This window comes from Dasypus novemcinctus, chromosome 7 (genome assembly GCF_030445035.2).
Source record: "Dasypus novemcinctus isolate mDasNov1 chromosome 7, mDasNov1.1.hap2, whole genome shotgun sequence".
Taxonomy (NCBI): Eukaryota; Metazoa; Chordata; class Mammalia; order Cingulata; family Dasypodidae; genus Dasypus; species Dasypus novemcinctus.
In genome coordinates this window covers 14,146,120-14,163,189 of record NC_080679.1, presented here as the reverse complement: position 1 = coordinate 14,163,189, position 17,070 = coordinate 14,146,120, and the positions used below count along the sequence as shown (strand labels likewise).

Genomic DNA, 17,070 nt, shown 5'->3' with positions numbered 1-17,070 from the left:
ATAGTACAGCATTAATATTAATATGATCATATTATAAATAGATATATTATAAATAGATATTATATTATATCATATTATAAATAGATGTGATCATATTATAAATGATCAATATGTAACAGAACAGAATATCGAGTTCAGAAATAGACCCACACACGTATAGCCTTGTGCCTCTACAAATGTGCCAAGGGAATTCAGCAGGGGAAAGTATAGTCTCTTCAATAAGATGCTAGAATAACTGGATATTCATATGGGAAAAAATTCTATCATTAACTTGTATTTTACACAAAATTAACCCAAAACAGATCCTAGCAGTAAACCTGAAAGAAAAAAACATCTAAAATTTTCTAGAAGAAAATACTGGAGAAAATTATCACCTTGAGGGAGGCGAAGATTTCTTAGAATACAAAAATCAAACCGAAAAAAATTATAAATTACCTATCACTAAAATTTAAAACTTTTGCTCCTCAATAAACATCAATAAGAAAATGAATGCAAAAGCAAAATGTATATCTGAGAGAGAACTTGTATCTAGAGTATATAAAGAACTCTTATAAATCAACATGACAAACAACCCAATTTTTTTAGTGGGCAAAAAAAATTTTTTAATACAATTTCAAAAATGAAAACGTGATAGCCAATAACCATATAAAAGATGCTTGACATTAAAGAAATACACATTAAAATCTCAATGAGAATAACATTTATGGCATTTGTTCATGAAAAACGAGATGGAAATTGTAGAATACTCTACTGGAAACTAGAAGATGAATAATCTGAAAAGTAGTTGAGTTAAAAGCTGTGATAACTTTATTCTACCTTTTAAAATGCAATATAATTTGTGCTCTGGTGAGAAATGAATGGGTTACTGATGTCTGTTTAAATGACAGTCTCATCAGGGCCAGAAGAACTCTTGACTTCTTTGCTGAAGAACAATAAATAGTCTCAGGTTCAGTCTATGGTTTCAGATAGGGAATACAGTAGGCTCTAGGAAAACGTTACATTGGGGTGTTCTTTCTTTCCATTCACTGAGCCAGATAATACGAAATTGCAAAGGCTTAAAAACAAGTGTGGACAGAAAGTTCATGTCAATTAGTGAAAGATGGACAGGCATCAGGCCTGATGGAGTGATATGGAAGGGATACGGGGCTTGGAGAACAGAGGTTCTGGGTTCAGATGACTGGAAGGAATACATTTTCAACCAGGAGCCTAAGGAACAGCAGAAAAGGCAAGAGTTTCCCACATAACACTTCCGGAGTTAATCTACTGGCCTGAGAGTAAAATGCTTTGATGCAAATGAAAAAGCTGATCTAAAATGGCAAATATGGCATTAGGCTGAGAGTATCTAATTATATAACAACAATTTGCCATATTCACTCAGACAATTAGGGAGTGTTTGAACACTAAATATCTGGCCAAGTACAAGTTTGACGAAACCTCAGGTTTAATGAAACAGTATTTTGTCTCAAGGTAAGAGCCACCTTAAACCCTTGTATGGAGGAAGTAAAATTTTATCAGCTTCTCCTGTGGAATGCTAGCTCTCAGGATACAATAGGTTCTTTCTTAAGGAACAAAAAAGATCATATGATCAACTAAATTTGGGAAACAAGCAAAGGCTAATCATATTCTTTACTGTAAGACCCTTCCGTCTTTAGTATGCAGACATTCTTTATAAATCTCTATGTGGCATGTACCATGCCCCAAATTTATTTGGCAACAGATTCCTTTTCCATGGAGCATCTTATGAGACCAGTATTCTGTAAAACACACATCAACAGCACAACTCTCCAAACAACTCTAGGAACACTTCTATTGTCCTCTGCAGTCTGAAAAATTCCAGGGATGAATGGAAATAGAATGTTTGTTTTTTCAAAGACCAGTTAGAGTGAAGTTTGAGTCTGCTCCATTGAATGAGTCATACTACGCCCTGTGTTCATGGTAGTGAGGATGACGAAGAAAAAGCATAGGGGGAGACTTAACTTACCAGAGAACAGGAACTGCTGGGATGAGAAGGAAGCAGAAAGGACTGGGAGGCAGAAGAGAGAAGTTACAAACATTACAAGAAGAGCCTGACCTGGCAAGCTGAGGAACCAAAAGGGGTAGGAAGGGCCAGGATGAGACTGGAGAGGTGGGATAGGATCAGACCACATGGGTCTTGATGTCCAAGTTAAGGGCTTTGATCTTTTTATTAAGGGCAATGAAATGTCAATAGGGTATTTTAAGTAGGGTATGACAAGATTCCAATCTTATAAGGTCTCTGCAGTGTAGAGAATGGATTTAGGGACAAGGGGGAAGAAGTGTGGAGAGACCATTTAGGAAGGGGTTGCACTAGTGCAAGCAGGAGGTGAAGGCAGCCTGGTGCTGGTTCTGGAAAGACTGAGAGCATCTAAGACTTTTCAGAGACCCCAGTGGTTGAACACAGGTAAGAATGAAGAAGAGGAAGCTATCAAAATGATACTCTGCTTTCTGGCCTGAACAACATGGGATGACAGCAATGCTCTTTAATAAGTTAGCAAATTATTAAAAGGAGGAAAGGAAAAGAAACACTAAGAGTTTGAGGAGTCTTTGAGACAGCTAAGGGAAGATACTGAGTAGGCAGTTGAAGATCTGCTGAATATTCTGGACAGAAGATTACATTCCCTCTTCCCATAAGGTACAAAAGAAATTTTAAAGGGATTAAAGATTTAAATGTACAAAATGAATTATTAGAAAAATACTAGAGAATAGTTATGCAGTCTTGAAATACAGAATAACTTTCTAGCATAAAACCACAGGGAAAGAACCAAAAGAAAAGATCAATAATTATATAAAAATAAAATATGATATATGGAAAAAGAAAACAAAACAAAATACTTTCTACATAATTAAAAGGAAAGTGACAGTGGAAAACCATTTGTATCCCATGGCAGACAAAAATATAATATACTTATTATAAAGCACTCTTTCAAATCAAGAATAGATTAACCTAAATGGTCTGATAGAAAAGCAGACAAAGAGTACGAATAGGCAGTTCATAAAAGAAACACAAAGACCATAAATAAAGATACTTTCAAAATATTCCACTAGTAATCAAAGACCTATGAATTAAAACAACACTAACATGGCATTTTTGGCCACAGAATGAAAATTCTGTTTCTATATTGAGATAAGGAAATAAATGCTCTGCTCCCATGCAGGAGAGAATATCAATACAATATCTTTTCCTGGAAAAAATACATATGTGTTCTCAGATAATAAAGTTCCATTTCTGGGAAATCATCCCAAGAAATAATCAGACAAGTACAAAAGATGCACATAAAAGGATATTCATTACAATGTTCTTTATAATAGGAAAAAGTTCTAAATTCCCAAAAGTTGAATTGAGGATGGGTTAAAGAAATCATGATATTTCATATAATACACTACACGGCAGCCAGAAAAAATAACAAAGGAGTTTATTTCTGGTTGCGGAAAGACATTAATGATACGAAAATGTTTTTAAGTGCCAAGTAGGTTACAAAATAATGTAAACAGTGTAATTCCTTTCTGTTCATATATATTCCCATATACATATACTATGCACACACAGACCTACCCGTAAACTTGTGGATAGATGTACCACAACGCTAACAATAGTTATCTCTGAGTAGTGTGGTTTTAAGTGGTGTGTTTTTTATCTAATCACCCTGGATTTTCTAATCTTCCTTTCATGCCTATTATTGCTTGTGGAATAAAAATGTCTGGAAAAAGCACATTGAGATGCTTCCCCAGTATTATTTGTGCATTCACTGGTGAGTACAAATGTCTGCCTGTTTCAGCAAAACAAAACCATCTGCGAATCATTTTCTGGAGTGAGCCCACTTTTCAGTCCCAGGGAAACTCGAATGACAGGATGTGATGCAGATAAACAGAAGGAAGACAGGAAGGGACCTGTGAGAAGAAGGAAGTTGCTTCTCCCACATCTTGACTGTCAGTTGGATTCCCAGGAGGACAAATGGAACTGCCCAGGGATGGATGTGAGAATACCCTGGCTGGGCAGGAAAAGGTGAGCACAGCAATATACCATCCACCAATGATAGCATGTGCTTTCCTGCAAAGTAAGAACCCACCTTCTTCTAGGGTGCATTATTTATCAGCCACACCCAGCTTGCAAACCAGAATGACACATGCTTCATTGGTTGAGGAAAGCTCTGAAAGCATAGACTTTGTCCTAAGATCTAAATTTCAGGACTCCTGCGTGCAGTTGGAAAAAAAATGAAGGCAGGAACATTTTCTACCCCAATGGTTCATATAACCTTTTGAGAACCTGATGAACGTTTTAGAGCCTCCTATCCACATATATACAACATTTCGTATCTATTTTCAGAGATTCACAAACTCATCGAAGCATATGAGGGGGTGACCTAGAAAAAAGACACCAGGTTATGCTTGCCTAGACTGGATCCTCTAGTCTAGAATGAGTCTTCCCACCCATGTTCTGGTTGGCACCAAGCTGCCAGGGACAGAATGGGACATTGTTCTCTTGACCCCAGCCCCTGCCCTCCCACCATGCTTTGCTCCTAGGCAGTTCTCCCACCCCATCCACTCCCCCCACCTGCACCTGAACTAACAATAAACTCTGCACCTGCAGTATCCCCCCCTTACTTCCCTCCACCACCGATTCCCTTCACTTTTCAAAAACACTTTTATGACTTTCAATAAAGTAAGTGTGGTAGCTGAATGTAATTTCTACAGAAAACGCTTCCCACAAACTTCTTCAGCGTCATGGCTCATTTCTCATATTTCAAAGCTGCAGCTCCGGAAATGTTGGTCTTGGCAAGTTGAAGTACCAAATGCTGATTTCAGAAAAGCCTAATTTAATGACAACACAGTCAATTGTTTTAAAATAGATCTTCACCCAAGCAATCCCGAGTTACATTTGGCAATGACATTTATATTCCACAGTAATTTATTTACAGAGGGTTCTCTGTCTTTTTTAACACCTGCAATCTTAGGAACTTTGCAGTAAACTTGAAGACTCAATTCAGAGATGACTTGCCTGCAAACCCTGGTGCACAGATGCATGTCCCGTTGAGGCCTTCACTGTCACAAGTGCCTCCATTCAGACAGCTGATATTTGCACAGGGATCCTTGAACAATTCACAGTGTGTGCCTGCAGAGAGACAAATGCAAAAGGTGGAATCACTAAGGAATCCCCAGCTCCCAGGGTCTTTGAAAGGAAAGTGTTTGAGCAGCCTGGGATGGGGCCAATGTACATTCCCAGCAGTGTGCGGGGCTGGGGGGCAGGGGATCTGTGTGCAGTGCCCGTGCCCAGTCTTGACTCTAGACAATTGCACACACGTGTGGTATGGGATACCACCAAAAGTCTTTTATCTGTACTGTCTCTCACCATGTATCCTAAAGCCTGGAAAACAGAAAGTTAATAACATGAGGGACAAAAATGATCTGTGACAAATGCTTTCCACCACTCTGCAAGAAAAAGAGAATAGCCAGAACAACTTAAAAAAATATCGATAAAATTGATCAGTAGTATCCCTAAAGGTGAAGATTTGGAGCCAGCTATTTAAATGAGCCCAAATTACCTTGGAGAATAGTAGCAAAGAGAGGGAGCCCCTTAATAGTTGGCCTTCATCTTCAAAGACCAAATTGTTAACCACCTAAAAAAGCTGACATGTTTAGTACACATCCCTCTGCTCTATGCTTTACATTTAATTTAAACCTGGCAACAGCTGTTAGACAAATGTCCTTATTCCCCCATTTTACAGATGAGGAAACTTAAGTAAACAATCCAAGTTCCCAAGGCTGGTAAAGGTGAAGCTGGGCTCAGTGCCACCAACACTCCAAATCCAGGATCTGTCCTTGCCAAAGAGATAGCTGAGGGTGAGCCCAGACTGGCCGTGCTAGTATACAAAATTCTATGGAGCTCAGCATAAAAAGCATTAAAAAAATCTTTAGAGTAAAAACAGTAAGTTTCCCATTTGTATAGACAATAAAAAATGAAATGAAAGTATTTATGTGCATGTATATATGCAAATGCATAGAAAATCCACCAAATTACTCAGGCTAAAGTGACGTGTAAAGGAGAAAGGATTTCTTTGACTCTTGTATCTGTGTAGCACTATATTGTTTGAATTTTTACAATGACTATATATGATTTCACAATTTCTATTTAAAACTTTACAAATCCAATGCTATTTCAAGGTTACAATTTCTGCTGGCTTTACAAAGACATACCGGGTGGACGAATGGAGTTCTCTCTCTCCTGTTCCCTTGGAGAGGGAGATAAATTGCATTATATTCTGGATAATAGCATACATAATGATATGCCCACCCTTTCAAATCACCTCAAGAAAAATAAATATAAAGCAAACTGCTATACCCAATGACTCATGATTTAGTCACTAAAATTATTCTTGCTGGGATTTCCTTTCTTTTTCAACACCTTACAAAGCAGGGATAAGGAAGGAGGAAATGTGGGAAAAAAGAGAAACTTCCTATCCTTATACAGGCTATGTATTCATTTGAGCCTGGGAAGGCATTTTAGAATGGGTGCTTTCTAATTCCTTTTTCTCCTTTGCCCCTCACATCCAATCCATTAACAAAATCCTGCCAGATCTTTTTCTGAAACGCCTTTCAGTGCAGTGATCCTTTGCTTCCTGCAGCCATCACACCAACCCCACTGCCTCATGCCTGGTAGGAAACAGCTCATCTCAGCCATGCCCCAACTGGCCTCCCCAACTCCAGCGACTTGAGTAAGGCTCCATGGTATTCACTTCCTGAACAAACTCAGGATGCACTTTAATATAAAAGACCAAAATGATCTGGCAATTGACATAAAACTGGCCATTCTTCTTCACTTGGGTGTTTAAGGCCTCTCTTATCCCAGAAGTCCCTGTGTCTATCTTTCCACTGATTGCCAAGTTGGGGGGGGGGGGCTTAAATGAAAGAATAAAATGCAGAAGAAACTTATAAACAAAACAAGGATTCACATATTTACAAGTTCCCACAGGACTGATCAATGGGAACCAGGCAACAACCAAGGCTTTCACCAGTAACCAGGAAATACAGCCCTGACCAAGGTTCAGAGATGTCTAGAAGGTTAACATTTTCCACTAGACTTAAAAGAAAAACAATCAATGATGACCTCTACTGAGCTTACAATAATACATTGGGCCAATCTAGCCTATAAAATATAACCAATTCATGAGCACAAAAATTACACTTTTCAAATAAGGCTGAAAAGTAAATTTCAGCTTAAATATTTAAGCCTTTTAACCTTAAAATTTCCAATAAGATAGACTTGATGAAAATGCCCAGGAAAATAAGCAATTTCAATGTATTGGATGCGGTTTTTCGGTTTATTTGTTTTGTGTTTTTTTGACAATGGTTGTATCATTTTGTCATTTCTCTTTTGCAAAAAACAACGTTCTGTCACTTAAGCATCCATTGAGGGTCTTGTGGCAACACAAAAACAGGACAAGGACTAATCTTCACAGAAACATGCTTACTATGACATAACATGGTCTTAAAAATCCCGTGAGCACTTTGATTACTCACATTTCTATTCTCTAAGCCTTGCAAATCCCTATAAGGTGATATTATATTGCTCAGCTTTTCAGTTCTACGTGCTAGAAATTCAGACACTAGACTATGTTGCTTACTGCTGATCAGCCAAGGTCACCTCCACTCCAACCCACCTTTTGGGGGCCTTCAAGCCCCACCTTCCCTGTACACCTCACCGCTCCCTAAGGGTCTCAGGTACCGGCCCAACACCGAGCATTGGGCATTCTGTTTCTTCCCAAGCTCCTCTTCACCTGGCATGTTAACGCACCTGTCAAGTCCCAGCACCCACATCCTTTCTCTGGAAAACAGAGCCTGATTCTTCTAAGAACTCAATTCTCCCACCACTGTGCATTGACAGCATGCTGTGACAACCTGGTTATAAAGTTTATTGTGTTAAATTATAATTTATCTGTTCTGTCTGATTCCCCCACAAATCTCTGAGGTCCTTTGGAGCAGAGGCCCTATCTTAATGCGACAAAGAAATGATAGATGTAAAACAGAGTCCCGCTCTTTCAAGAGGCATAACAGCCAGTGTACTTTGGCTGAAACACAGGTGGGACTGCCAGGGGAGTAAGGAGCCATTCCAAATCTGCCTCACAAACACCCTATTTTGTCAGGGAAAAGCAGGTCCACACTTCAAACTCAATCTGTGGAATGACACACACATCAGCCACTGGCAGAGGACATAGCACACAATATTATGAAACCTATGTTTAGTCTCAAGCAAAAATAAACTGCAATTCATTCAAGACTAATAAAAATTCATACTTTTCATAAGGGATGGCTAGGCATTTTTTCTGAAAAGATTTCCACTTCAACAAGGCTCTTTACAGGAGTTAATTTTAGAATTAAAATGAGTGAAAATTCAAAAAGTAGTATGTTGATGGTAAATCTTCACTGTTGTGACAATTTAGTCATAAAGAATATGCTAAAAGCTAAAAATCTATTGTTTTCCCTCCAAGAAAAATAAGCCCAGATAAAGAAAATTAACTTGAAATGTCCTTTGTATTTAACATTCACGTACAGACAGCATCTTACTTTGAATTCTCCCTCCCTGTAAAACTTTTCCAGTATTTCAACCCTCACAGAGTTCGACCTTTTCTAAGCCACAACAGAAATTACAATTGATATCTCAACCTTCGCCTCAGCATTCCATGTGTGCCTGTCTCTGTTTTCTCTTCTAGTTGAATAATAGCCTGAAGAAAGGAGAAGCCCTGACTTAAGCTGCATTTGTGTACATCTCAGCACTTGAGAAATGCTAGGTACACAGAATACCCAGAAATTCTTGTTGAGTGCTTAAGCATCATCTAGTGAAGGAAATAACTGCAGTCAACAAAGAAAGAGTTCTCATCTTTTCAGTTATAGATTTCTGTATCTTTTTTTAAAAATACTTTACCTATAACACAGTGATCTCATTTCTGAGACCCTATTCAAAAGATAAAATCTAGTAAGTAGAAAAATTATATGAATAAAGTTGTTTATTCCAGAATTCTTTAAAATAGCCCATATCAAATGCAACAACAAGGAAATGGATAAATATTCCCTCATGAGAACAATACAAAAAACTTAAAATAGAATAAAACTTGGAGCAATACAAAAATTTTATATAATATAATATTAAATATAACCAGAATAATACAAAATTGTAGGTAGAATCAAGCAAAACTATAAATACATGGGTATTAAAATATGGAAAAATAAAAATTATTATTGCTCTTGTATTCTGTTGTAAAACTAGGAGAAATTTTTAAAGTTCTCTTTTCTAAATTTTTAATATTGTTACTATGTCACTTTCATAATTAAAAATTAAAGTATTTTTTGGCTTTTGTCACTGAAAATTCCAAATGTGTTTTGTGGATCATTAAAGTTGTTCTGCTGGGGAAAAATCAATACAATCTGAGACTGTACCTTGAGATTTTGACAATATGAAGTCACAAACACTAACCAAAAGTCTTAGAAGTCCCATCATGAGCTCTTTGGACCAGTTTCGAAGGTAATACCAGCATTTCTCTACATCTGGAGGGTGGTTTCTCTGAGTCCTTCCATGCACTTTGTTTTCTAATAATTACTTGATCCACAGTGGAAACTTACATACTAGGAAAATATTTATAATGGCTTCTTTATTTAATTAGAATGTGTTAAGCAATAGTTTTAATTCAATTAAAGGTAGTTACTTAGTGCTTGCTTTGAGCAAACCACTATATTAAGAGCAACAGAGAATTTTTAAAAACACCTATATGGTCACTGCCTTTCAGGAGATTATGATTTAGTGTCAGAAAGGGGAAAATCTGAAGCCAGCAAGAATTGAATATAAGCCTGACCATAACTGTCATAGAAAACACAAAGAAAATACTGCCAGAGTTCAAGGAGGGAGAAAATACATCTGATTGGGAAACAACATTTCAGACAGCAGATACCATAGGATTGATGAGAGCAAAGAGGGGAAGAGAAAGAGGCCAGTGGAACTCTGGGAACCAACATTGTTCATGGAAACTATGGGATCAAGATCCAGCAGTGGAGGGCAGGAAGGGTCAAGGAGGAGAGAATGGAGTTCCAGAGGCCAAAGCAGATGAGTTTCAAGAAGGACACAGTGATCCAGTAGGCAAAAGGGCAAGAAGCTAAGTCAGAAGTAGGACGGGAAGACTGCATGAATTTCACTGAAAAGTATTCTAATTAGGTCACCATGGACTTTGCTGAAAACCATTTTAGTGGATGGTATGGACAAAAGCCAAAATTAAGAGAGGTAAGGAAAAAATTAAAATTAAGAAAAGAGAGCACCACGTATACCACCTCTCAGGAAGCTTGGATGGAAAAGGAAAAGGAGAAAAAGGGAAGTAAGTCCAGGGGATGCAAAGTTAATGAAAGGATTGTAAAAATTCATATGGAATTAATTTTGAAGTGTGAGAATGAGGTCAGAAGAGTTATTATTTTCTGTTTAACTGTCCGATTTTCCTAGCACCTTTTATTTAAGAAGAACTCCCTTCCCATTCATAACAATTCCTCTTTAAGGTCCATACATTATTATTATAGACAATGGCTTCTAGGCCATTATTCTGTTTTAATTATCGATCCAGTCTTGAACACATATCATAGTAATAACAACTGTAGCATTATAATAGGTTTTCACATCTGGCAGAAGTTCCCCCTCATTTCTCTTCATTTTCAGAATGTTTTTAGCTATAATTGCCCAAATTCCTATCATATCCATTCTTTTTAGGGGTTTCATTCACTTATTTAAATTTATATTTTAAATATGAAATGGTAAAAATCACTGCTTAAAGACATAGATAAAGAAAGAAGACCCAACCCCTCCCTACAACACACCACTTATCCAAGTTCTAATTGAGAGGTAGGTAGGTTGGTACTAGTTAGAAATTGGTGTCCAACAACTTTTGATATTTTCAAAGTTCATACAGGCATTCTATAGAGAGAGGAATGTTTCCAGAAAGGGAGAGAATATCCAGCCCCTCCAAGGAGAGAAAAGGACCAGATCTTGTGACCTCTCATCTCGCCTTAACTTACTCTTCCTCTAGACTGGAGATCTTGGAAAAAGCAACTCAGCAAGCATGATCTAACTCCTTTTGCCTCTCTTTTAATTCCTTCTCCCTATCCCATCCCTCCCCTACCCCACCACCCTTAGTTTAGAAGTTCCACCATTTATTGCTATTTTTCTAGGGTTACCTTTCTATTTTTAGCAGTCTTATTTATACCTAAATGTAAATAGCTCTAAATATTAAGAAGTACTTTATCTGCTTTTTAAGTGAGATATGTAAGATAACATGTGCTTTCCTATCCACCTCATTCCCACCTGACACCCTCCAACTCAAAGGTCTAGTTAATTAATACTAAACTTTAGTTTGGTTCTTTAACTTTTTCCTTTAGAGCAGGTATGGTGGATGCACCCAAGGTGACCTTCAATGAGTCAGGCTAACGTGTAATTCCTCTTGAGTGTGAGTCACTAACTGAATATGGCAAAGGTGAAGGGATTCTGCAAATGCAATGAAGGTCCCTAATTAGTTGACTTTGAGTTCATCAAAAAATTATACTGGGTGGGTCTAACCTAATTGAGTGAGCCCTGGAAGAGGGTCCAGACCTTCCAAGTTGGAGACTCGAAGGAGCAGAGGCACACACCCCCTCTCACCTTCTCTCTCTCCCTCATCTGTTTGTCCCTGTTGCATTTTAAGAAACCATAGTCATGAAATGAATTCTGCCAGCAACCTGCGAGAGCTTGGAAGTTGATCCTTCCCTAGTCAGGCACCTAAATAAGAATGCAGCCCAGCCAACACCTTAATTTGAGCCTGTGAGACCCTGATCAAGGAACCCAGTTAATCTGTGCCTGGACTTCTGGCCTGCAGAGAATGGGAGATAAAAAAAAAAAAAGGGGTGCTGTTTTAATCCACTACATTTGTGGGAATTTGTCATGTAGCAACAAATAACTAACTCAGTAGGTATGCCCATGCTTTTTTTTTTCCAAGAGATTTTTCTTCATCATTAAATTGCCATTCACAATCACATTAATATCATCTATTTAAGTTTAACTTTGCATTTTGAGAAGTCTGCTCAACACTTTCTCCATTTTCCCTTATATAGGCAGGCATCTTTGTTTTGATTTAGTTCCTATTTAGTGAGAGCACCTTGTAAAATAATTTTTTTAGGGAGACTACATGTTGCCATGTTTTCTGCATCTCTGAATGGACATAAATGTCTTTCTTTTGCCCCCAAATATAAGTGCTGCTTTCACCTGCAGTCCTTTTCACTTAAAAGACTGAAACACTCTTCCTAGAATATTCATTTTCTTAGAATAAGAGTTGGACGAATATATGTATAGGGAGAAGGAAAGGAGCAGGACGAGAGTAAGAGGTTGAGGCTATGGAAAAAGAAAGGCAACTGATGGAGAAAGGTCACAGAAAGAGAAAAGGGGTTGAATTTAGAGCACGTATGGAAAGATTAACCTTGAGCAAGGTGAAGAGCACGTGATCAGCTGGTATGGAACAGAATAAAGTAGTTGTGGTTACTGATGAATTTGCAAGACAGGGGTTCTCCAACTCTGGACCAGGGGCCAACATATCAGCACCACCTGAGAGTTTACCAGAAAATCCATTCTTGGGCCTCACGCTAGACCTAATGAATCAGAAACTCTAGGGGTGGTGTCCAGCAAGAACCCCTGCCACAGAGGATAGAGAATTAGAGAAATCTAAAGATGCTTATGAATGATAACCTCTCTTTTTTTCCCAAGAAATGGAGATGAAGTCAGGTATAGTCTAGGAGTAAGCAGTTCAGTATGGGGCTTGCAAAAAGCAGCAAAATTTTGGAATGCCCTTTCAGAGGAATGGAAATAGGAGGTGACAAAGGCTAGGATCACATTTTATGAATTCGTGAAGAGAACAGTGGTCATCAAATGTGATGTATATTTTATTTCTAAGTTTTGAAGCATTTAAGCAAAGGCTCAAAGACAGGAAAGTAAGGGGCATATTCCAAATACACTGGATTAATGATTTACCCATGTATAAAGATGAAATTTACTTTATAAAAGGAAAGTCTATCATAAACGAAAAACTATGAGATTTTTAATTTTTTGAAGCACATTTACCACTATTAACTCTGTCATTGAAGAATCTCAAAATCTTTCTGTAATCATCATTGTCCTTACTTTACACATAGAGAACATGAAGGCCAGCAGGTTTAAAGGAAGTATCTAGACTCCACAGGAAGCTAGTGGTATGATTAGGATGAGTTATCCAGGCCTCTTGATTAATTGCTCCTTTATTCTTCTTTCCAGAATTGATCTCCCTGTCTATGTCTCTATTCTCTGGTAGTCCTAGAACTGAATAGCCATGTAGATGAAGTCAGCACATATACCATTCTGGAAGTTTGCAGAGTTTGGCTCTAAATAGGCAGTGCACTTCCAACGCAGCATCATATCTGCTGAACAGAAATCAAAGATTTGGCCCAACCTCAGCTCTTCCATCCATGTTCCTGGGCAAATTCATCAGTTTGTGAATGGATGGCATCAGGAAAGGAGTGAAAGGAGCAAGTAATTAAGTGAAATGGCTGTAAGTGGAGCCCTCAAAAGCATGACAACCCCAAAGTTATGGCTTAGAGAAATGAGCTCAATAGCTGACAAAGAGGCTAGCCTGGAACGTTGCAATCTTACATGCCTGGGCTCAGGTGAGGTTGTACCACCCACGGATCATAGCTAGAGTCCAATAGGGAGGCAAGATGAAAGGGCTTTAGGGCCCACACTGGCCAGTGTACTGAGGGATAGCCTTACGGTCCATCTCATGAGGTTTTAGTGAGGATTTCAGGAGTTAATGAACCTAAGGGCAAAAACAGGACTGGCACATCATAAACCCTCCATCAATGGCAGCTGTTTTTCCAGAGTGACACTGACACACATCCACTCAAATGTAAACTAATATTTCCCTCTCTACTGACTCATTTCATGGAATTAACTTATTTGCCAATATGTGAGATGCCACCTGTCTCCTTCACTAAAAAGCATAGCATTGTATCTTTTTATAGCAAGCACCGTGAAGCACCATGCCTCTTCCATGATTTTCAAAGCAAACTTATGTCTGGCATTCCATCTAATATAACTTTTTGCTGCCAGCATTTTACACATTCAACAGGGAAGAGAGAGGACACACGAAGAAGGAAAAGGGCTGGAGACAGTTTTTCTTCACTTTTTCGGGAGGAAACCACAGATGAGCAAATTGGTCTCCTCCGCTCCATAAATCTTCTCGCCCTCAGCATTTGATTTTTATCCTAAAGGACGTCATGCACCAATTCGAGCCTTAGGTAATTACATGAAGAAATTAATGGCTTTATTTATTTAGAAGATCAAACTCTGCTCACCTTTGTATTCTGCCAGGCACACACACTCGTAGCCATTAACGAGGTCCCTGCAGGTGGCAGCATTCAGACATGGAGCAGAGAGGCATTCGTTGTATTCCTCCTCGCAGTAGAGTCCATGGAAACCTGAGGCACAGAGAGAGGGGCCTGCCGTGAAACACATTCCTTTAAAGCTCACATGGAACCAGCCTGCCAGGAAGGCCATGCTTATTGAAAAGTATGGTACCGACAGATGGGATTTAAGAAATGGGGTGTCTCTGGGAGTATAACGGGAATGTGTATTTGGGTGAAGGCTATGAAGGAAGAACCTGTTCTTTTCACACTTTTTCATGATCCCAAGTATGCAAGAAGGAGCCCAACATCAGCAATGCCAGTTACCCACCCAATGGGCTTGTTATTAGGTGCCCAGTGGCACTAGCGCCTGGACAACTGGTTGACCCAGGTTACAAGTGCATCAGTTGTAGCCACAAGAGAGAGGGATGGCAGCAGAGTCAGAAAGGGAATAACAGTTCCTTTCAAGGATGCAGACCACGCCTTTCCTCTAGATCAATTAGAAAAATATATTTCAATAAAGAGAATTTTATAAGGGAGAGAAATGTCGATGCATTTCCTTTCCTTCTCAAATCATTAAAGAAACTCAGCTCAAAGAACCAAACCTAAGTCCCTGATAAAATGTTTGGGGGGAAGGGACAGTGTTTAAAAACATGACTGTCTAAATTATAATATTTTAAATTGTATTTAAATTTTCTAATGGTTAAAAATATAATAATATTAATGAAGGAAAAGAAACTGACCTTTTCTCAATAAAGACTGCCTTTCATGCTTCTATTTGCAAAACAGGTGTTTATTCTAAAGGACAAGAAGACAACATTCCTTGCAACTCACTCATGCATGTTATGCTGTTTTTAACTTTCAACAACACGTATTCCTGCCAATTTGCAGTGAAACTGGGCCATTTTTCTCTGGTCCTGTCCAAACAATGAGAAACATGTGAGCGCTTTCAAAAGTCACCCTGCCTGTGTTCGTTCTGAATTCAGATAAGCAGAAAAAATAAACCCTTGCCCAAGTGGAAACTAGAACAACAAAAGCTTTTTCCCAGCCTTTCCAAATCACAGCCAACCCTCAAGCTCAGAAAGTCCCATTAGGAAATTCTAACGTGTTGAACTGTTTTGTTTCTTGCGCCTATCTCAAAAGTAGGTTAAGCTCATATTTGCATTATTAACAGAGCACTTTTCAAATATTTTACCATTTCAATTGCATTTTAACTGCTTTCCAAATTTAGGCAGTGATAATGGCCCATTTGAGGAGACCTCAAGGTATCTGGGACAAATATGAAATCATGGTTTTCTATTCTTACCCTACTATTTCTAATTTTAGAGAAACATTTCCTATTGCTCTTTCATCATGTTATTTCAATCATCTAGATCAGTGATTCTCAACTGGCAGTGATTTTGCCCCGTGGGAGACATTTGGCAATGTCTGGAGACATTTTAATTATCACAACTGGATGTCGGATGCTACTGGCATCTAGTGGTTAGAAGCCAGGGCTGCTGCTCAACAGCCTACAATACACAGGACAGTCCCCCAAACCAAGAACTATCCAGCCCAAAACGTCGATAAAGCCAAGGTCAAAAAGCACTGCCCTATATCAGGGCTCAGAAATCGACAGCCCATGGGTCAAATCCATTCTACTGTCTGACTTTGTAAATAAGGCAATACTGGAACACAGCCATATCTACCCATTTATATATTGTCTAACGGAGTTGAGTAGTTGCAACAAAGACCGTAGGGCCTGTAAAATCTAAAAGATTCAATATCTGAGCCTTTACTGAAAGAAATTGAGGTGTTATTTACACAGACAAAAATCAAAGCAAATTTCCTGAAATCATCCATAACAATTTTCATTCTTTGAAAACAGTATCATTATCTTTTTCCACTGACAACATGAAAAAGCAAATGAGGAAGTTATTTTATAGAGATAATTAAGCTGCAATATTTTTCTTCCTTAAAAAAAGAATGATAGAGTTTTCTAAACTGTTTCTTCAGAGACAGTAACATTTTCATGTCTTTATGGAAATGTTAAAGAACCCTTTACACTTGCTTCCAAAGAACCTGAATCAGGCTATTGGAATAAAAAGGCATTCCTTCCAAAAGAGGAGGTTCCTTTGAAAATGAAGCTGCTACTCCCTGCTGATAATTAATTTGGTCAAACAAATTAGCCAGGGGCAGTATGCCCAGGGTCTAAAACATTTAAGCTAGCCCAAGGAAGTTTTTAAAACCAAAATTAAAATCCAGAAGGGTGGAATCAGAGTAGTCCCCCCTCCCCAACTCCCTGCCCTGGTCTTCCGCATGACTGCTCTGATCTTTGCATGGCTCGCTCCTCAATATTCCACTCCACTAATCCCCTTAGAACTGACACAACACAGCAACAAAACACGTGTGGGGAGTGAGAAGGCATCAGGCAGATGGCTGCCGTGTTCAGACAGAGGGAGTAGATGATGTTGCCATTAACACAACCAGGTACAACCAGAGTAAGGACAGGGTTCAGCGGAAGAGGACCAGTCAGGCTGTGCACATGTTCAACTTCAAGTTCTCCGAAGGAGGGCCAGGGGGCAGTCAGAAAAACTGAATGTCATAGAAACAGCACTTTGGGAGCTAGTTTCTTAGAAATAGAACTGA

At 38.6% G+C, this 17,070-nt stretch overlaps 1 protein-coding gene across 1 annotated transcript in view; it reads right to left on the bottom strand.

The window, feature by feature from the left end:
* Positions 1-17,070, bottom strand: part of DNER (delta/notch like EGF repeat containing) — a 379,425-nt gene that overhangs the window by 36,517 nt on the left and 325,838 nt on the right. Inside the window, exons 9-10 of the mRNA XM_058299983.1 lie at positions 14,395-14,517; positions 5,015-5,128 (exon numbers count right to left, since the gene is read on the bottom strand). Of these exons, the coding sequence (XP_058155966.1) occupies positions 5,015-5,128; positions 14,395-14,517 (237 nt within the window). The remainder of the gene's footprint in view (positions 1-5,014; positions 5,129-14,394; positions 14,518-17,070) is intronic.